At 37.4% G+C, this 21,292-nt stretch overlaps 3 protein-coding genes and 1 long non-coding RNA gene across 6 annotated transcripts; 3 read left to right on the top strand and 1 right to left on the bottom strand.

Annotated features, from left to right (window-relative positions):
* The first annotated feature begins 155 nt into the window (after window positions 1-155).
* On the top strand, window positions 156-6,228 carry LOC148421471 (voltage-dependent calcium channel gamma-3 subunit-like). 2 transcript variants are annotated; one of them, XM_088418504.1, is made up of 4 exons: window positions 156-674; window positions 2,838-2,921; window positions 3,680-3,820; window positions 4,500-6,228. In XM_088418504.1, the coding sequence occupies exons 1-4, from the start codon at window positions 464-466 to the stop codon at window positions 5,039-5,041; spliced, it is 978 nt and encodes a 325-aa protein (XP_088274630.1). In that variant the 5' UTR covers window positions 156-463; the 3' UTR covers window positions 5,042-6,228. The 2 variants fall into 2 exon arrangements, with proteins under 2 accessions (XP_088274630.1, XP_088274631.1); XM_088418505.1 differs by lacking the exon at window positions 2,838-2,921.
* LOC148421472 (uncharacterized) lies at window positions 4,153-19,236 on the bottom strand. Its single transcript, XR_015866044.1, has 4 exons — window positions 19,143-19,236; window positions 11,513-11,649; window positions 9,938-10,121; window positions 4,153-5,065 (listed from the first exon to the last, which is right to left on the bottom strand). It is a non-coding gene; the product is annotated as an uncharacterized LOC148421472 (long non-coding RNA).
* Window positions 6,801-15,006, top strand: LOC148421473 (vascular cell adhesion protein 1-like). The gene is made up of 5 exons (XM_088418500.1): window positions 6,801-7,288; window positions 8,817-9,086; window positions 9,964-10,290; window positions 11,480-11,731; window positions 13,595-15,006. The coding sequence occupies exons 1-5, from the start codon at window positions 7,213-7,215 to the stop codon at window positions 13,768-13,770; spliced, it is 1,101 nt and encodes a 366-aa protein (XP_088274626.1). The 5' UTR covers window positions 6,801-7,212; the 3' UTR covers window positions 13,771-15,006.
* On the top strand, window positions 16,983-21,259 carry LOC148421474 (hsp90 co-chaperone Cdc37-like). Of its 2 annotated transcripts, XM_088418501.1 has the most exons (8): window positions 16,983-17,197; window positions 17,903-18,184; window positions 18,254-18,353; window positions 19,149-19,264; window positions 19,399-19,521; window positions 19,588-19,770; window positions 20,653-20,724; window positions 20,781-21,259. In XM_088418501.1, exons 1-8 carry the CDS (start codon window positions 17,078-17,080, stop codon window positions 20,874-20,876), a joined length of 1,092 nt encoding a protein of 363 aa, XP_088274627.1. In that variant the 5' UTR covers window positions 16,983-17,077; the 3' UTR covers window positions 20,877-21,259. The 2 variants fall into 2 exon arrangements, with proteins under 2 accessions (XP_088274627.1, XP_088274628.1); XM_088418502.1 differs by lacking the exon at window positions 20,653-20,724.
* The last annotated feature ends 33 nt before the right edge of the window (window positions 21,260-21,292 follow it).

Here is a 21,292-nt window from a genome sequence, read left to right on the forward strand (position 1 = left end):
GCTCCCAAACCCTTTCTCCGACCTACCCAAATGTTTTGATTTAGTGTCGCACCATCACTATCAACAAGTCCACCAAGTTTCACCCAAATCAAAATCGGGGACGGTTTGACACGGAACGAGCCAGCATTCCCAGTGGTATTATCGATCAAGTTCCACCAAGGGCCCCGGGCGGGTTAGATTGACATGGCAACATAGAGAGGCTGGAATCTGATTGGACAAACACAAATGGTGATGGGAAGTATGCTGCAATGAAGAGCAAGTAACATCTCCATCACAGTAGACCATGTGCGCCATGATGAGAGGTTCTCGCCTGAGTCTTTGTTTTTGGACTTTGTCATGTAACGGACCCCGGAAGGATGTAATGTAACAAAGCAAAATGTTAACTCGCTGGAATAAGTTGAGCGGTGTTCAAGGGCGATAGAAGCCAGGGGGGTTTTTCGTTTTTGTTTTTTTTCCCGGAGGCATGAGGCTGTGTAACCGAGGCGTGATGATGCTGATGACCACGGCGGGGGCCTTCTGCGCCTTCAGCCTCATGACCATCGCCGTGGGTACCGACTACTGGCTGTACTCGCGTGGGATGTGCCGCTCCAAGAACCTGGGCGACAACGAGACGGTCCGCAAGAACGAGGAAGTGCTCACCCATTCGGGTTTGTGGAGGACCTGCTGCACTGAAGGTGAAAAAAAAAAAAAAATTCCAAAATTAAACATGGATTCTTCAAAATAAATGACTGAAATTTTAGTATTATTGCTATAATCTTTTAATCTTTATTTCACTTTTCATTTATAATTTATTCAATTTACCAGGACAATTTGTTTTTTTTTACTGTGTATTTTTAGATTTTTTTGCCTGCCAACTACCGCAAAAAATCAGTTTTTTGTGTTTGTCCTGTTAAAAAAAATGGTGCGGCTTTTTTATAGATATTATTTATTATTTTTTATCTTATTTGAAGGCAGTTTGATGAGTTGAGTGTTTTTATCAACACTTATATGGTCACGTTTGAAAATAGGCTTTTTCTCCGAGATACTTTGATACTGTGATAAAAATTTATAAATAAAATTATCATTATTTAGGGTGTGAAGGCTATTCTTTTTTAAAATGTATTTATCTGTATTTATTTTGAAACCTTACTACAAGTATACATGTTGGTTTTATTTTTCTTCTTCTTTTTTAATACATTTTATAATCCATGTTTTTTTTTCCAAGAATGAAAAAAAAATCATATATTTTCGGTATATTTTTATACGTGGTCATAAATGAACAAACTGGTTTTTTTTAAATTTATTTATCCATATTTATTGTTAAACTACACTACAAGTATAAATGTTTATTTTATTTATCATTTTTATTTTACACATTTTACTATACAAAGTCGTTTGTTTCCTAGAATAAAAAAAGCATACAGTGATAAATTTCTACACATGGACATTTTTTTTCTTGAAAAGAAGAAAAAAACGTTTGACAATTATTATATAGTTATTATTATAGTTATTTATTTAGAAAAGAAATGCCTTCCCATAATCCATGGGTTTTTTCCATTAAAAAAGTAAAAAAAAAAAAAATACCACGGTTGTTTAAAACAACATTTACAAAAAAGACAGGCCATGAATACATTTTTTTTTCTGCAAAAAAAAAAAAAAGCCGTCACAACACATGTTCGATCAAATAAAAACAAAAAACTAATCCTGGATAGAAGTTTGAAACCCTAAACCTAATTTAAAAACATACTTTGAAACCCAAATTTAGAACCCTACTTTGACACCTTAACCCTAATCAACAACACTAACCCTAATTAAAACGCAACAATAAAACCCTAATCCTGGATTGAAACCAATTTCGAAACCCTAAATCAAGTTTAAAACCCTACTTCGAAACATCATCCTAAACTGAAAACCCTACTTTCAAATCTTAACCCTAGATTAACACCCTACTATGAAACCCTAATCCTGGATTGAAACCTTTTAAACCCAAATTTAGGATTTAATTAACTATTTTAAAACCGTACATCTAGTTTGAAACTACTTTCAACTACTTTGTTCCAAGTTTAAAATTGTACTTTAAAATCCCAACCTTTACACCCTACCATGAAGCCCTAATCCTGGATTTACTTTTAAACACTAAAAACCTACTTTCAAAGCCCAAATATTATTAATAACTTCTACTTTTAAACCCCAACCCACGTTTAATAACTTAAGAGTCATTTTAAGACGTGGTAAAAATTGCGCAAGATTGTCTTTTTTTTTCCTGCTTCACGGGTGTTTTTCCACATGAGCCTTTTTTCCTGCAAGTTGCATCCTTTCAATGAGTTTTGTTCAGTAACCACGGCGATGAACCCGCATCATCAATACCGCTCAATTGGCGCCGAGCAAAGGGACATATTCGTCAATATGTGACGTATGCGTCGGGGTCAAAAGACATTGAAGTTGCAATTTTGAGAGTGTGTGTGTGTGTGTGAGACAGTACAAAAAAAAAAAACATTTAAAAAAGCAGTAAAGCATGCTGGACATTTGTTCACATAAACCCTGCTATTACTTTAAAATAAAACTATATATAAAACTCCCAAAAAATTTAAAAAAAAACAACAGGAAGTTTGCGGCAAAACTGAAGCCAAAGCAGGAAAATCAATACCAAAGTCCATCCAAAACGATGCCCACCCATCCCATTAAGCATTATGTAAGCCACTATTGGAAGGGGAAAAAAAAAGCATCCAAAGTGGACCGGGTCAAAAAAAGATATGGCAAACGTCATCCGCTCATGAAGCGTGTCATGTTTGAAAACAAACGAGCCGAGCGCAATCAAATGCTCAATAAGGTTTACGTCAGTTTTCGCATCTCTGCAGGGACATTCCGGGGCGTTTGCAAAGACATCGATCATTTTGCCGAGGATGCCGACTACGAGCAGGACGCCGCTGAATATTTGCTACGTGAGAAACTACTCTGCTGCCCATAATGGGATGTTTATAAAGTTGCTTCTTGTACTTGTAGAAAACTGAATTGAAACAAAGTGGATATAGTTCACTGGGTAAAACCCACATTAACGGGGATCAGGGTGGACTGGATCTGTTTGGACAATCTATAGTCATTTTATATCCTCCTGGTGTTTTTTTTTAACGCTTTTTGCTAGATGTATCAAGATCAATGGCTCAAGAAAAAGGACACAAACAAGAAAAAGGAAGCACACAAGAAAAAAACACAAACAAGAGAAAAGATACAAACGAGAAAAAAGATACAAACGAGAAAAAAGAAGAAAAAAAAAGACACTAACAAAAAAGGCAAACGAAAAACGACAGAAACTGTGCTTTTTTTTCATTTTTCTTCTTTTTTCTTTCTTGTTTGCACATTTTTTCTTGTTTGCTTCTCTCTCATAAGGTGTTTTATTTCATTTGCAATTCCTTTTTTTGTTTGCCTCGTTTTTTTTGTGTGATTTGCACTTCATTGCCACAGTTTAATAGAAATTTAACCTGTTTACTTTCACGTTTATGTCAAACCGCAACTAAAACTACTTCCTGCGTTCATATTTATGAATTACGAGAAATGTAGTTTGACCACAGAGATACTATGCACAAAAAAGGAAGTTTTGGAACCATTAAAAGAGGAAATTAGACAACAGTGTTAACTTCTTCACTTAGTTAATTTAGTACATAGTGCAAAGTGACTAATTTTTGCGGCGTGTTTCTTTCAGGAGCGGTGCGAGCGTCCAGCCTCTTCCCCATCCTCAGTGTGGGCTTGCTGTTCCTGGGAGGCGTGTGCGTGGCGGCCAGCGAGTTCTACAGGTCACGCTACAACGTCATCCTGACGGCGGGAATTCTCTTCGTCTCTGCAGGTGTGCAACTCAATAAGTACTCTTCAGCATTGATTCTCAAATTGCAGTAAGTTATTATGTGAGATTGTATCAGGCTTTAGGAGGTAATAGCAAATTTGATCTAAAGTTGTTGTTTTTTTTTTTAATGCCATGACAGGATTTCATTCCAAAAAAAGAGAAAAATAATTGGAACATCAAGCCATTTATTGGTCTGTTGCAAAACACAATGTAGTTGTAATAGATAGCACAGCACTAGTGTTTTAAGTCTTTTTTTGTTTTTTAATCCAAAATTGCTTTGTACTGGTTAGAGGTTACTTGGCTGGGGAAGTCTTTCACTTGGGCTACATCATTAAATAAGAAAAAACAAAGTGAGAAAGAGCCATTGCTTAACAACGCATACACGACAATGTCTGTCAAAGTACCAATATTGACCACTAAGGGGCAGCATTTTGCCACAGGTCATCTTGACTAAATAGTAAATATGTGACAGTATTATCGAACATTTTTCTATCACTAAGCAGTCGCCTTAAGGACAATTGGGTCAAAAATAACCAAATGTTGTTTTTGCATGTTTCAAAAATGGAATGAACCCAATCATTTGGTCAGTTAGACCAATAGTTAAGTTCTTTTTCACCCGGCCGTTTTCCGAGTAATGCGGCTTTTTCTTCTGCCCTTGATGCTCCTTGGTGTCACTTTGCAGGTTTGAGCAACATCATCGGCATCATCGTGTATATATCAGCCAACTCGGGAGATCCCAGCCAGAGCGACAACAAGAAGAGCTACTCGTACGGCTGGTCCTTCTATTTCGGGGCGCTGTCTTTCGTCCTGGCCGAGATGGTGGGCGTGCTGGCCGTGCACGTGTTCATCGAAAAACACCGGCAGCTCCGTACCAACGGCCGACCGTCTCTCATCAAAGCGCCCGTCTCGCGGGGCTCGTCCAACTACCGCAATCGCTACTGCAACAACCGTCCCCGACGGCATAGCAGCAGAAGCAATCACAGCGGAACCGCCGACTCGGCCCCCGAATCCCTGCTGGCGTCCTTGGCGCGGGAGCCCTCGCTCCCGTTGGGGGCCAAGATGGGGGCCGCCTTGCCGGGGTTGCCCCCCCCGGTCGCCTCGGAGTTCATGCTTTACGCGCTTAAGGACACGGACGTGGCGTTGGACGCTCTAACGGCCGCTACTCGGGACGCCGACGACATGCTGCCCGGAAACTGCGCCGCCAGGAGAACCACTCCGGTCTGACGTCAAGCGCCAGAGGAGCGTGTCCTGAGAGACAAATGGGGAGGGGGCAGCCCAACAAGATACTTAAAATTTTTGATTTGTATTCATTTCATCTGTTATTTTTGTGTTGAAAAATACGAGAGTCCATTGTCCATTTAGACTGATGGTTCTCAAGATGTGGGAAGTGTACCCAGTGATGGACAAACGAAGCTTCATGAAGCACTTGAGTGTTTTATGACTCCTCTAGATGACGCTCTTGAATCAAAGAGGGGAAATTTTATACATTTACGCTGCGCTCGAGTTTTTATACCAGGAGCACAATCTAGAAGAGTAAAAAAAATAACATAGGTGCTTCATGAAGCTTCATTTTCCCATCCCTACATTGGGGTTACGTGAAGGCTCTTCAGGGGGTATGCGAGATTTTAACAGGGTTTCTGCAGGTAGCAGCAAATTAAAAATTAAATTAAATGCTTTTTTTCATGGTGTGACAGGAACAATACAAGTTGCTTTTCAAATTGAGAGCAAATGAATTGGAAACGGGAGCAATTTACTCATAAATTGTGCATAGTGACTCCTTTGCAAAATGTTGTATGCTTTCAATGTGAAGTTTTACACAGATGGACACTGTCATTAATGATGCAATTTTCAGGCAGATGAGTCAGAAATAAAATACATGATGTTACACAAGCTTTCTTTTGGAGTTGTTCAAAAAAATATGCCTGGTGGATACACCACCACAAATACAGTTCTTTTGTTTAACAAATCAGACCCAAGACTTTTTTTTTTCCAGCCCAAACATTTTGGTGCAGGTTGGGGTGTAAAAAATATTTCACAGAGGGTTTAAGTGCTTACAAAAAGTTTGGGAACCATGGACTTACAGTATATAGTATAGTATGATTTATACTGCATATATTGTATGATTTATGGATTTATGACTTTGGCAAGTCATGTTACTGTATATCAGTGGTTCTGTAATAGTGGGGCGGGCCCCTAGGGGGCCATGATGTGATGCTGGTGGGGCCGCGGATGACCCCGGCGAAAAGGCTTAGCTTAGCTTTTGTCATGTGAAGTGTAATTGCAATAAAGTAAGAATTTTCCTCTTTTTTTTTAAATTTCAGACACTTTGATGCACTTGGTTATTTTTTTTCAGTTTTGGACTAAGTGGTAACCTGTATAAATGTAGTAAACAATAATTAACAATTGTTGAAGGTTGTTTTATCGCGCTTTTTTTATTTTGTGAATTTTTAAAAAAGGATATATGTTCAGGTATACTTAAGCAATTTTTATGGATACTATTCATATTTATAGTCAGCACATTGAGGAGGGGGGGGGGGGGCAAAAAGTTTTCTCTTTCCTAGGGGGGGCTTGGCATGCTAGTATGGCAATGTTGATATTGTGTGTGTGACAATACCAAGAATTTGTTTAGTTTTGCAGGAAACAACCCAGGAAATTTGAGCAAATTAAGGCAAATATTGGGTATTTTATTGGGTATATTATTTTTCTTTGAATCCAATTGTTATTAGAGTATTTCAGTCTACATTTATATTATTTTTCTTTGAATCCAATTGTTATTAGAGTATTTCAGTCTACAGTTACTGGCCGAATGAGAATTATACTCTCATGGTCCCCATCCGATTGGAAAAAAATCCTTTTGGTATCTAAAAACAGGACAAGATAGAGTTAAAATGTCAGTGCCTGGCGGTACCATTGTCCAGCATGTGTTTTCCTGTAAAAAAAAAAAAGGGGGGGGGGGGGGGTTCCTCAGAAGGAATGTGTGCGATAAGGGAAGTCAGCGCCCCTTCAGCCAGCGTGAAGCACTTAAAATTCCCAAAGTAAAAATAGGATTTACCCCGCAAATGTGATAAGGTCGGATTCATGTTTTTGCAATGTTGGTGAATGGATGCTGGGGATTTGATTCCCGGTGAGTCATCCACTTTTGAGAAGAAACAGAATTTCCCCCAAAGAGCGAGAGTTCCGGGACGCCGGCGCATTTGCTCACTCTCTGGTCACGTGACTGCGGTGACCCGCTCAGGCATTCGGCTCTCTCACTCAAAAGGGGACACGGTGAAGGCGAGGCCCCCTCACTTTCACTTTGAGTTTTCTACAGAAGATTTCGGCAGGAGGACGCTGCATTCTTTTCGGTTTTTATGTTCTTTTTTTTAAACCAGGCGATTTGAAATAAACTGGATATCATGTTTTCTTTTTTTATATTTTGGACTGCTCTTTTGCTGTCTGGCTTTCTGAGCGACTTTCATGTGCTCGGCTGCGGTGAGTTCAAGAAGTATTTTAGCTTCGCTTCGGGCTAAAATGGACTTGAAAACGGTTGTGGATTAAGCCAATGAAGTTTTTATGTAATTAATTAAAAAAAAAAGCCATAGGGTCTTGAATGATTCCTCTTGAAAAAAGGAGAACAGAAATCATTTTGAAGTACGGTCAAAAGTTTGGAAACGCCTTCGAATTCAATGTTTTCATCTTTTGTTCCTGCATTGAAAATTCATTCTGAGGTCATTAAGATTACGTAGCAACAGATAAGGAATCAAACAGGTGTAAAATGCTGTTCAATCATTAAATTAAAAAAAATAATAAAATTGCTCTTTGCACATATTTTCTCAGATGTTATTTATTTTTCGATTTTTTTTATGACCCAGAACAACTTTCACATCGCAGCATCTTCAAGAATAGCTTTCATTTTTTTGAGCTTTTAACTCATTTATTTAGTTTTCACCATTTTGTGAGAGTTCAGACACGATACATAGTTTACATTAGAAACTATGTATATAAATGTGTTTTTATACATACAAACATATATATATATATATATATATATATATATATATATATATATATATATATATATATATATATATATATATATATATATATATATATATATATATAATACAGTACTTAAGTTGCAATGCATGATACTGGTAACTCTTTACTAAGGTAATTGATTACTTTAGGTAATATTTTATTATTTTATTATACCTAGTTTAGAGCCTACTTTGGCCTGAAACTTGAAAAAGAAAATAAAAAAAATCAGTAGTTGGAATTCAGTGTCTGGACTCTTAAAAACATAAAAATATGTCATGTGTTTGAGAGCATTTGAATTTGAAAGTGTTTCCAAAGTTTTGAAGTTTTTACTGTACGGGTTTGATTTTCATTACTCACACGAGGTGAAAAGAATATCAAACCAAACTCGCACTCACCATGAACTTTGACAGCGTGACTAAGAATTGAGGAAGTAGGCCAGGGGAATTTTTCCAAAAATGAGACCGCATGACTTCCACACAGGGGTGAGAAGTGCTGTTAATATTAAATCATTCACTCCCAAAAACGTTTTTTTATACATTTATTTTAAGAGTGCAGAAATTTCCTACCAGCTCTCTTTTCATTGAAATCTTTTAATTTTTCCCTGTTGGGCTTGATGGTCTAATATGCTGGTAATGAATGAGTTATTACGTAACAAATAGGGAATTGAAAAGAGGAAATTTGTAATGAAACATCATGTGTCTTGCGATACTATATATATATATATATATATATATATATATATATATATATATATATATATATATATATATATATATATATATATATATATATATATATATATATATATATATATAGCATTTTATGGTTGGTTTACATGTGTTGCAGCGCCATTTATGTTTAGCTAGATGTTGCAGTTATGGTAATAATTTTTAATGATAGATTCCATTATTGAATTTTAAGACGGTTTGACATGTGCCAAGAATCTCAGATTTTTTTCAGTAAATCCCCTTTTGCCTTCCAGATGACAACTGCGCAGACAAGCCCGTCTTCACTCCATCCAGGCTGGTTGTAGAGTTTGGCATGCCGGCCTCTGCCAGCTGTTCCGTTTGCCAACACAATTGCCGCAACAGGAAGTTCGGTTTGGAAAGCTCCATCGGCGAAGTGCAAGAAAACGGGACCAATATTTTGTGGACGGTGGAAAAAATGGATGCGTACCCTTCGTCCGTCATATGCTACTACAACAAGGGCAACGGTTCCCAGTGTTGTGACACGCTGCCCATCACTGTCTACCGTAAGACTTATTTAAAAACTGATTTTTTTAGTGATGGGAAAACACCTTCATGAAGCATTTGTAGTATTTTTCGACTCCTCTAGATGGCACTCTTGTTTGAAAAAAAAGAGAAATTTAATGCATTTCCGCTGCACGAGTGTTTATTTTTTAACCAAGAGCACCATCTTGAGGACAAAAACATGAAGCTTCATGAAGCTTCATTTTCCCATTATCACTCTTAAGTATTTCATTTGCAAATGAAAGCATGACAACGGGACTTAACTCAATTTGACCCCAGCAATTATTCAAAAATTACCATTGTCACAACTTGTTTTTTGTTGAACTTGAGGACGTTTCGAAACCGTCTCCAAAACGTTCACTTTGCGGCCAGATTGCAAAATGAATGCTAAAAAAAAACGTGTAAAAAGATGTGAAATTTTGAATTGATGACATCAGAAAGGTTAATTAAAATCAGTGGTGTCCAAACTGTGGCTTGTGGGCATTTTGTGGCCCACCATCTATTTTCAAACAGACATTTTGACACAGCAAGCAAGGCTTGTAAAAAGGAAAAAAAATGTCCCAAGAGAAAAAAAAACGGTGTCTTCTTCAGCTGTCAGAAGATGCTTGTGAAAATAGATCTTTGACGGCTATAGTCGTCAACGGCACTGAATGAAGCATGCCGAAATAAAAAGATTGTCATTTATAATATGCTATATCTCTTACGGCATTTCAATAAATCCAATTAGTACGAAGCAGACACGTAATATATTTTGCATTTTTGGAAGTAACTTTCCCATCGCTGTCATATCATCATGCGTCATCAATAACGATAAAAGGAAGTGTTTGAAATGGAGAAATGCTGTTTATCTTACCGACTCTTGCCGATGTGTCTACGCAGAGCGTCCCAAAAAAGTCGAGGTGGGGTTTCTTGATCACGACGGGCCCATGGTAGAAGGTGGACAGTATAAGCTGTTCTGCAAGGTGGAGAAAGTTGCTCCACTCAGAATCCTCAGCGTCATTCTCTACCAAGCGGGAAAAGAAGTGGGGCAGCACCACCTTCAAAACAACACACAGAAGAGCCCGACGGACAGGATGTTCACAAACATCATCAACGTTACCAAAGAGAATGATGGCGCTCAATATAAGTGTGAGGCCCTGCAAGACATGCGACCCGATGGACCGCTACTCAAGACAGAATCTAAAACTGTCACCGGCACTGTTTATTGTAAGTTGGACGGCATAGGTGTCCAATATGAAAATAACCTCACATACTTTATTTAAAACAATGACCACAATTACACATCCTCCTGAGAGCCGGCCTATTATAGCCGCTAGCTAGAAGTGCTAGCTAGAGTGCTCCATATAGGCTGGCCTGATAAATGACTGCATATTTTGATGCTGAAAGCCTGAAACGGTTACTGTTCCAACTGATCACTTTTTAACCGTCCTTGTTGACTCAAATGTGCCTTTTCGGAGGGCAAATCCTGGCATAGACCAACATTTGCTGCAAAGCGTTTTGTGTTTAGAATTATTTTTCACCAAGCAAATGAGACATATTCTTCATGTTTATCGATTCGTGTTTTCTGCTAGGTTATCTGAATACAAAAATCGTGCATTGCTCTTCTCCACCAGTGGTTCTTAACCATTTTCTGAAATGTACCCAATGAAATATTTTTCAGCCAAGTCGCCCCTAACCAGTGCAAAGCACTTTGACTAATCACAATACAGTTCCATATAAAACTTAATAAATTAAGGCTTGTGCTTTGCAAGGAATTCACTTTAACACAACTTAACAATAGGTTGCTTAATGTTCCAATTGGTTTGCTCTTAATTTGAAAACAAAGTTATAAGAAAATATATATATATATGTTTAGTCTCACACTGTTCTGGATTTTTTAGGCATTGAACTAGATCAGATAGAATGGATGTAACAAGGTCTACTTGTCATCCTCACACTAAAACAAAACATTACAAGAGCTTGTTATTGCTACAGAATACATTTTATAAGCGGAAAGATTTTTTTCACCAACAGACGAGAATGATCAGGATTCATACTCTCGCGTGAGAAAGTGTCGGAGTGTGGCGTGGGCTATATCCAGACTTCCTTGGACTAGAACGATAACAATATCTTATCATATAGCTCAGGAGTGGGCAAACCCGGTCCTCGAGATCCACGATCCAGCCTGTTTTCAATGCGTCCCTTCAACTAACACACCTGATTCGAATGATTAGCTCATCAGCACGCTTTGCAGAATCCTGATAACGACGCCGATTTACGTCAGGTGTGTCGGTTGACGAGAAACATTGAAAACCGGTTGGATTGCGGCCCTCGAGGACCGGACTAGGCCACTCCTGAAATAGCTTATCATTATTGTCAAAAACAATCCGACTAACATACGTTTGTCAACATGCAGATAAACCTCGGTTCATCGGACCCGCTTACGGACCGGTCAGCCTCACGGCGGGAGATCCCCTTCTCCTTAACTGTTCGGCCGAGGGCAACCCGAGACCCTCGGTCACCTGGAAACGCCCATCGGCCGACGCAACATTCCAAGGCGATATCTTCTCAGTGGATTCTGTCACCCTGGAGCATAAAGGACAGTACGTTTGTTCAATCAGAAACCGTTTGGGAGAAACCGCTGTTGAGTTTAACGTGGACGTACAGGGTGAGTTGATGAATTATTCTTCAAGTATTTAAGTTCTCGTAAATACTGGCACAACTTGAGATACAGTAAAGGCATATATTGATACTGGAGGCTGTCATGGCTTCCCAAAGTTTTTAGGATAACCATCACTTTCCACGACACAAATAAAAATGAGAACTTGAAATACTGTATTTCAGAAATTCAGGGGTACTGCAATTATGAAGTGTTCAAGTACCACCTAAAAAAAAACAAAAACACTTGATTCTCCACATGCAGTACATTACAGTTGCATAGTTGACCCCAAGTGACCTTAAGACTCTTGGTTATACTCATACGTTGTAAAAATCAACAAAATCCTCTTAAATCCACTGAAAAAATTCCTAAAAGCTATCTAAATACTCCTACATGTATTATACTCCCTGAAAATCACCTAAACACTCTTAGCTGTACTGTATTACTCCCTAACAGTTATCCAAACACCTAGTGAAATATTTCCAAAGTTACCTACCATGAATACTCTTAAATGTACTAAAATTTCCTAAATGTTATCTAAATCTTCTTGTAGTTCCTGAAAACCTCCTTCGGCACCCAAATGCCCTTAAATATATTTAAATACCCCCTAAAAATGACCAGATGCACTAAACACTCTTAGGTTTATGAAATACTCCGTAAGTCACAATAATACTCTTAAAATCTTTAAAATACTCCATAAAAATACCTAAATACAATTAATTCATATGTGTACAAACTACAACCAGTGGGCCGCAGTATGTACTAAAGCTACATGTTGAAATGGCCCGCAATGCTATTAAAAAAAAACAAAAAAAAAAAACTAATAATCCACAAAATATAATTGGCTTCATTAGTTTGAACAGGACACCTTAATTTAGCAGTTAAAAAAAAACAAACTACAATATAGAGATGCATAATTGCTAGCTTGCTTTTTTACAGTTTTTATTTAGTTTATGTGAAAATAAATTCATCAATTGGTCCTTACATCTTTCAAGATTTCTGAATGCAGCCCTCAGAAAAAAAAACATTTTGGACACCCCTGCCTTATATTAACTAAAATACTCCGTAACGTTGACCTAAATACACTGAAATCCAATGTTTCCCCGTAAAATGTACCTATGCCTCAACCGAACAAAAACAGCCCAAAGTTCCCCTAATTCTCTTTAAATCTATAACATGCATTTTAAAAATACCAAAATACTCCTAAATCAACCAACATTTTACCTAGAGGTTACCCAAATACTCTGAATTCCACTGAAACTCTCCCTAAAAATTACCGACTCTCATATCTACTAAAATACTCTGTAAGTTAGCTAAAAATCACTTAACTCAATACTCCCTAAGAATTACTTAAATACTCTCAAATCTACTGAAATACTCCTAAAATGTGTGGTTTCGTGCTATACATGCGACAATATTTCTCTGCAATCTTTTTTTCACAACCTAAACACTTTTAAATATCCCAAAATATTTCTTTAAAGTGTGACTTTCTTTAAAGCTTGTTGTGGTTTTGGCCCCGCTGCGTTTCCGGAATCTGCCGCAAGGTAGCGCTGTTTGGTGATGAAAATGAAGACCTCTTGAACTCAGACATCTTGCTTGGAAAAATATTTATTTTAATTTTCATACGGCTGATATTAGAGCAGGCTCGTTCATGAGGTCAAGATGGCGAGAGACCACATACAAATAATGAAGAAATTAATAAAAGTAAATGAACAAATCCAAAATACACTTCAAAAGTTACCTAAATATTCATAAATCTACGGAAAAATACTTTCTAAAACCCCCCAAAAAACTCTACTTAAATGTACTTAGATAATTAGTAAATATTTGTCACAATCCATGCTAACTGTCACTTTTGCTCTCTCTTTGCAGTCAGCTACATGAAAATTATTTTAGCGGCGGTCGCGGCGGCGGTGGCTCTTGTGCTCCTCGTCATCATGGTGGTGTGCGTCCGTTGCTACAGACTTAACCGGATGGGAAAGTACAAACTGAAGGACGTGTTACGTTTGCGCACCTGGCACGTCGCTCTACCTGCTGAGGAGATTTGAGCAGACAGTATGGAACGAGTATAAAGCAATCCCCAGTACAGGTCCATATTTGATTGTTTTATTGTTGTTGAGGGTCCTCATGAGAACATCAGACGAAATTAGTCCCTCACTGTGACTTTTTTTCTTGCTGCTGGTTTGTGCATTTATTTAAATGCAGCTTCCTGGTTACTGTGTATGTATGTGTGTATGTATGTATATACATACATATATATATATATATATATTATACACACACCATTTTATGTAAAGCAATGTTTGCTGATCTTGATGCTAAAGCTAGCTACACGGACGGGCCAAAAAAGTAGCATCGATGGTGCGGCGTTAAAAGTCTGACAGCAACGGATATTTGAACACATGCTGTGGCGCAACACGTGTAGACAAGCAATGACAAAATACCCACTTGGCATAGATTCTTTATCCTCTGATGACTAGAACTGCGGTTTACTGAAGGTTTATAATTTCTTTGTCGCAGGAGTAGCCTTCTGCCTGCAATACACTGCCACCAGGTGGCCAAGGAATGCACACACGTGATTACGTGTATTCACTTTATTAACTCTTTTAATGACACTTTTTTTTTTTTAAAGAGAACTTAACAACCTTTCAAGTTTGTTTTTTTTTCCCAATTTTTTTTTCTCCGCCCAGGCTTTCCATTCACATACTTTCACATCAACAGTGCTCAGAATGTCAACAATCATCGTCTAATTTTTCTCATTTAAAACGAGAAAAAAAAAAAAGCCTGGAACAGATTAATAGCATTTCCATTTGTTTCAAGTGAAAACAATTACTTGAGATTGAAATTATTTTTAGTTATATATAGTTATTTATTTGCACTTTTTCATAAAAAGCAAAACCGTTTTTTTTCTCATTTACGGTTATATACAGGCTAATAAGCTCTCTTTATATTCATTTACAATCATGTTTCTTTAAGTCACTTTACCAGTGAGATCCCTTACTGCAATTTGTCTCGCACTGATAAAAATGTTGCGTTTTAAGGGTCAGACATTTCTTGTAAAATGACTGACCTTTCTTTGTAGTGCAACACCGACAACAAGGGGAAGCAAAGCGAGTCCCACAGGCAAAAAAAAGAATCTGCCGGAAGTCTTTTTGTTTTCCTGTTTACCGCCACAGGAACGCTTTACAAGCAGATTTTTGGCACTTCACACGTTTTGGACAAACATCACCAATAGCCATTTCCTTTTTTTTGTGATAAAAAGTCCAGCTTTTGATTAAAAACAATTAATTAATTAATTTAAATTAAATTGACTTTATATAGGGGTTAATACAAGTTACATCTTATTCTGAATCTGAAAAAATAGCTTGATGCGTATCTCAGTGCCTGAAATAAAAAAAATACGTCAATCCTTATTCAAACTAGAAACATTTTTCATCAACTGAACCGTTTGAAACTCTAAAACAATTAAATGAATAAATAAAAATAAAAGTAAATTGATCTAAAACAAACAACAATATCTTAATATTTTACACTGACAAAAAGGTATGAAACGTGCTGATTTATTTTTTTAAATCACAATCATTAATTTTATCTTGAAAGAAAAATGTTGACAGCGATTGAAAGTTTCAAACTCTTGCACAGGCTTTGACAATGAGAGCACCATCTAGTGCCCTAGATGTGCAATTACACTACACAGCACAAAAATACAAAGCCTATTCCTTTATTAATCCCCTACAGTCCATTTTTTTTACTTTTATTGTCCAAAGAGAGGAAAAGAAATCATGTATGCAGAGGCGTGATGCTACTGGACATTTTGAATGGTGAAAAAAGTAAAAAAAAATTTAAAAAAATTAAATACTTAGTTCACTTTGAGAGCAAAGCCGTTTTTGGAAGTTTTTTTTTTTTTTAAGTAAACTAAAAAAAAAATAAAAAAAAACACTACCCACTTGTTTTATGAGCGTTAACATGAACCCGATATTATTATTATTTTTTTTAACATGACATCACTTGTCATCATTGTGAATATAAAGCTGGAAACAACTGCACATCCTGTCCTTGAAAATAATCCCCCCGTCATTGTTTTTGTGCCCTGAGGTCAAATATTTGTCACTATTTAAGGTTAATTACTGTGATAATTGATCCCTTAAGTGGATGCCGTTGCGCAACTGTGTTGTAATATATTGTATATACTGTAAATATTTTGTATGAATAAATATTTTTGATGTGTTAACAGACTGTATTAATGCACAATAAAAAATAATAACATCACAATATGGTGTGGTGTGGTGCTTCAGATGTACAGTTTTTGTTAAATCATAGAAATATTAGGCAAATATTAATAATTCAAGTCAATATTTCATTAGCCTGAATTGATTATTGAATAGAACGGAATAGAATGCCTATAAACAATAAGTACAATAGAAATGGCATCATAGGAATGAAAAAAGTATTTTACAAAAAGGACATAAGTGTCTGATGCAGTATTAAAGTATTCTATATAGTAAACATAATATGTTTAATACCACTGAATAATTACCGATACCACCAGTATTTGATACACAACCCCCACACTTAAAAAGCAAACAAAAAAGGGTGAAATATCATTTTTAAAGAAAGATATTCCTATTTCAATATAGCATATAACATTTTCTTTCAATTTTCATGACAATTTTGTGTTAATCTAATTTGTACTTTGTAGTTCATAACTGAGCAACTGATACCAGGTGCGTACCGATACTTTGGTATTGATCACAAAATAATATTAATTTCTGTCATCGATGATGTATTAATTTGCTTAAGAAATGTGTTGTATTTACTGTATTACAGCTGAAAATTCAAATGAATGCAAAATAACACCATAATAGCCCACGATGATGGATGGTGCCATATTTGGTCAGTTTAACTATTTTACTGATCAAATATTAACATTAATGTCATATCTAATAAAAGAAATGAAAGAAATGGTATGATTGTGATAACGGCCACTGCGGCGCAGCCCTCCTTTTTGCAGAGTCGCCAACCAGCACTCATATGCAAAATTCTAACTGCGTGTGCATATTTACACCAATCAGAAAAATGACTTGATTTAGGTTGAGAGATTTATTAGATCAAAAAAAAAAAGAGCCAACTTTTGACGTACTCGTCAATAAACCGAAACCTGATTGGCCAGGTTAAGAAGTAACCCCTGCTTCCACCTATCAGGTATCAGATAACATAAGAGCAGGTCTCCCTGCTATAAAAGCCTCGAATAGGATTTGTGCAAACAGCTTGTGGCTCGCTAAGAGGATCAAAGAGGGGTTTTTAGAGCAGTTTGAAGTCCCCGGGTTAGTTCGAACGCCGCCATCGGACAAAAGGATGAGCGGGACCGCCACGGGTATCGACTACAGCGCCTGGGATCACATCGACGTTTCGGACGACGATGACGTCACCAACCCTTTCGTCGACACGCCCAGCTTGTTTCGGATGAGACACCGGGTCAGCACTACACCTATAAAAAAACTTCTCGTCATGACAAATTCATCATTTTGGAGGCGCTAAATACTGTTAATTCGTAATTACTGATCTTAACCATGTAATTTTGTTTTAATTGTTTCAAGACGAATCCTACCGAGTGATGTTTGCGATGCGTTTGTGGACAATGGGAATTCTGAGATTAACTTTAGAGCAGAAATGAGTGGCGTAATATCGCTGCCAAAAAGACGTATGTGTTTAACAATTTGAGTTTGAAGGGTTTTTGTATGAGCACGACTCTGAATTGTGTTGTTTACAAATTGAAAACTTGCGACTATGACCACGTTTAGGAGCGTTATTTACATGTAAAAAAACTGCTCTACTTATTGAAAAAAAACCCAAAAAACTTCAGGAACAAATCAATTTCGCAAGTCGAGGTTCCACTGTACTGTTTACATAAATTTTTGAGTTTCTTGGCATTGTGAAATCACAGTCGTGGGCAAGTTTGTTAGCATTAGCTTTTTACTTTGTTATTGTTTTGTGATTGATCGACTTTAGAAAGATGTCATAAAGTAGGCGTGGCAGCCGCACGATGATAGGCGCCGTTTCGGTTAACGAGACATTTCACTTCCTGGTTCGAAATGTTGCCTCCCAAAATACGCATTTTCCATAAGAAAAAGGCTGCTAATCATCTTTTACGAGCCTCCCATGATTCCGTGGGGACAACAGGCCCGTTTGGAGAAGATGGCCGCCTTCCAGCAGAGAGGAGAAGATCTGGAGAGCAACCTGGCAGAATGCGGCAGGCTTTTAGACAAGACCCAGTCACGACTCCGTGCGATGGAGGAAAGCAAGGCGCCTGCAAAGGACGCCGACCTGACCCAGATCCGGGCGGAGGTGAGCAAACTGAGCGAGGACAAAAGATTGTTGGTGAAGCTGATGGAGGATCACAAGCGTGAGGAGAGAAGACTCCCCTGGAACGTGGACACCATCAGCAAAGAAGGTTTCAACAAGGTGAGATGACAAAATTCATCCAAACGGCTGTTAATGTCCATCATACAAATATATATGTATCCCTTGTAGAGTATTGTCAACATGAAAGCGAAGGAAGAGACGCAAGGGGAAAAAGTGGAGAAGCACAAGAACTTTGCGGAGAAATACGCCAAGGAAATCCAACACTTTGGTAAAGGAAAATTGCTTGACTTGCACGAATCAATAACACGTCTGAATTGGCGGTAGTTCAACCATTCCTTTGTACTTTACATCAAAGAAAAAGCATTGCAAGAAGGCACTAGGGAGCTGAAATTTCACCCAGATGGCAACAACATGTCTAAATTAAAAAATGAGCCCAAAATGATCGAAATGCTGCACAAGAGTTGAATCATCAACATGGACAGTCTTCACATAGCTGGATATCATTAATTATTATCAACTCATTCACTGCCAGTTAAAATGGATTTTTTACTTTTATAGTTCTTGTTGGACCCTCTTTAAGCCAAACACTTGATTTTATATTTTTTTATAAATATAAGTACCTGGAATTTGTTGTCCCTTGAATGACTCAGAAACATAAAAACATGTTTTGTGGGATTGAGTGGATTAATTACCTAAAGCAAGTACCCAAATTAATCTGTTACTTTTTTTGTTACTTAAGTACTAAGGTAATCGATTACACTAGGTTAATCTTTTTTATTACTTGAGTTACTTAAGTACTACCTAGTATTTTAATATTTTAACGCCCAATTCATTTAGTACCAGACAATTTAAGACATTTGGTTAGGCAAACAATTTTGAATGAATAAATCAACAAACATATATATATATATATATATATATATATATATATATATATATATATATATATATATATATATATATATATATGTGTGATTGAATGTTAAATACAGCCAGTGGACTTTGTCTCTCAGTATTACTAAAATTAGTCGAGTGTTAATTGTGTGTTTTTATGTACCCTTAGGGATGATGCGGCGCTTTGACGACAGCCAGAAATATCTGTCGGACAATCCGCATCTTGTGTGTGAAGAGACGGCTAACTGCCTTGTGGTCATCTGTATTGATTATGAGATAGATGAGGTAAGTCAATTCCTGTGCATTTTCATGATGGCAAATAGTCTTTTTTTTCTTTTAGGCCATATAAGAAAAATTTGAGCTGAAAGTCTTTCACAACGAAGTACATAAAACATGAAAATGTACCTTTTCTAATTTAGAAGCATTCCTTGATGGAGCAGGTGGCCCATCAGGCCATAGTTATGAAGTCCATCTTGGATTTGGGTCAAGCGTTGAAGGTGGACCCGCGAGGCTGCTTCCGGCAGTTCTTCTCAAGTATGAAGGTCAGCAAAGTGCAAATTTCATGTGTTTGGGTCTGTATGGCGACGTTGTCCTCGCCCGCGTCACAGAGCGCGGACACGTCGAGCCTTGAGGCGTTTGAGCGCGAGCTGGAACTGCTGAAGGAGCGAGTGCGGAGCTGCGCGCAAATTCGGATGGAGGAGGCCAAGGAGGAGCTGGAGGAGGAGGAGAAGCAGAAGAGATTGGGCCCCGGTGGACTAGACCCCGTTGAGGTCTACAAGTCGTTACCCAAAGTAAATGCATGTTATTCCACGTTCTCCTCCTAAATTCATAATCGATTGTATTCCACATCATTCAGTATTCCACATCGTTCATGACATTCCACATCATTCCATATAGTTCAATATAATTTCAGTTCATGCCATATAATTCAAAAGAATTCCACATTGTTTCATCTAATTCAATATCTCCTCTCGCAGAATAACATTCCACATCACTCTGCATCATTTCATGCTATTCATTCAATATCATCCAACATCATTCCATATAATTCAGTATCACGCCACTTCTTTTGAAACAATTCAAAATAGGTCCACAGTATCTTAGTACATCTTGCACATTTTTCATAAGCATCATTTTACATCATTCTGTATCATTCCGTATATTTCAATAACTCAATATCAATCTACAACCATCCGTATAATTCTGAATGGTTCCACATTATCCAATTAGATTGCGCAAATATTTTATCAACGCCATTCCACATCATTCAGTATCATTCCATATATTTCAATATCTCAATATAAATCCACATCCATCCATATAATTCTAAATGGTTCCACATTATCCAATTGTATATTGCACAAACATTTTATCAACACCATTCCACATCATTCAGTGTATTCCATACCATTCATCATTTTTAATCACCATTCATTATATTATCTTCATTCCAATGCCAGTCAATATCCGTATTTGTTTCTCTTGTGTACCTTCAGCTAATGGTGTGTTTGTTTACTCTGCCTGTGAGCCTCTACTGGGTTTTGAGTTTCGCTTCGTTTGCAGACAAACATACGGCATATCGATCCCGTTGTGCAGCCTCAACTGTACTGTAAACACACACACACACACAACAGCCCAAATGTGGTTCTTACCTGCAGCCGTTTCTCTGTCAGGACATGCAGAGGAGCTTCGATGAGAAGAACATTGACTTGCTGCACGAGGCCATTGGCAAACTGCACCCTGATGTGAGTCGATGATGATGATGATGATGATGATGATGATGACGTGGTGGTCTCCACAGGAGGGCAAGTTTTACCTGGCGAGGTGCATCGACTCTGGACTGTGGGTACCTGAGTCGGGAGAAAATGAAGACGACGGAGATGATGAAGAGGATTAAACACGTCGTGGCTGTGTGTGGACTAAACTAAAATAAATAATGGATAAGAGTGTATAGTAAATTCGCCAAACCAAACCAGAAACAAGTTAGCTTGTTGCACACACAATGTAAAACACAAGAATCACACAAGAATCAATTTTGGGGTAATTCTAACACTAATAAATGCATATTTGAACACAAATAGATAGCAACACATGTAGACATAAAATAACATTCACAGACATATTCTTTATCCTTTGGGAAGAAAAACGATTTTTTCTGCTGCTTACTGAGTCTTTGGCAAATTTGACTGTTATTATACTGCCCCCTGGTGGTATCAGTGGTCTTTGATACAGAAAATGGTCATGTACAAACTGTTGCTTCAAAACAATATTTGATTATCATTATTACCAGTAATATACGTTTTAAATGAATTT

This window comes from Hippichthys cyanospilos, chromosome 7 (genome assembly GCF_059441005.1).
Source record: "Hippichthys cyanospilos isolate Australia breed blue-spotted pipefish chromosome 7, RoL_Hcya_1.0, whole genome shotgun sequence".
NCBI lineage: Eukaryota > Metazoa > Chordata > Actinopteri > Syngnathiformes > Syngnathidae > Hippichthys > Hippichthys cyanospilos.

What these genes read in the sequence shown, in the direction of transcription:
- LOC148421471 (XM_088418504.1), top strand. Translation starts at nt 464, where the DNA reads ATGAGGCTGTGTAACCGAGGCGTGATGATGCTGATGACCACGGCGGGG. An exon ending in CGCCGCTGAATATTTGCTAC is followed by an intron (nt 2,922 to 3,679) that starts GTGAGAAACTAC and finishes TGTTTCTTTCAG; the next exon opens with GAGCGGTGCGAGCGTCCAGC. An exon ending in AATTCTCTTCGTCTCTGCAG is followed by an intron (nt 3,821 to 4,499) that starts GTGTGCAACTCA and finishes GTCACTTTGCAG; the next exon opens with GTTTGAGCAACATCATCGGC.
- LOC148421473 (XM_088418500.1), top strand. Translation starts at nt 7,213, where the DNA reads ATGTTTTCTTTTTTTATATTTTGGACTGCTCTTTTGCTGTCTGGCTTT. An exon ending in CTTTCATGTGCTCGGCTGCG is followed by an intron (nt 7,289 to 8,816) that starts GTGAGTTCAAGA and finishes TTTGCCTTCCAG; the next exon opens with ATGACAACTGCGCAGACAAG. An exon ending in GCTGCCCATCACTGTCTACC is followed by an intron (nt 9,087 to 9,963) that starts GTAAGACTTATT and finishes GTGTCTACGCAG; the next exon opens with AGCGTCCCAAAAAAGTCGAG.
- LOC148421474 (XM_088418501.1), top strand. Translation starts at nt 17,078, where the DNA reads ATGAGCGGGACCGCCACGGGTATCGACTACAGCGCCTGGGATCACATC. An exon ending in GCAAAGAAGGTTTCAACAAG is followed by an intron (nt 18,185 to 18,253) that starts GTGAGATGACAA and finishes TATCCCTTGTAG; the next exon opens with AGTATTGTCAACATGAAAGC. An exon ending in AGTTCTTCTCAAGTATGAAG is followed by an intron (nt 19,522 to 19,587) that starts GTCAGCAAAGTG and finishes CCCGCGTCACAG; the next exon opens with AGCGCGGACACGTCGAGCCT.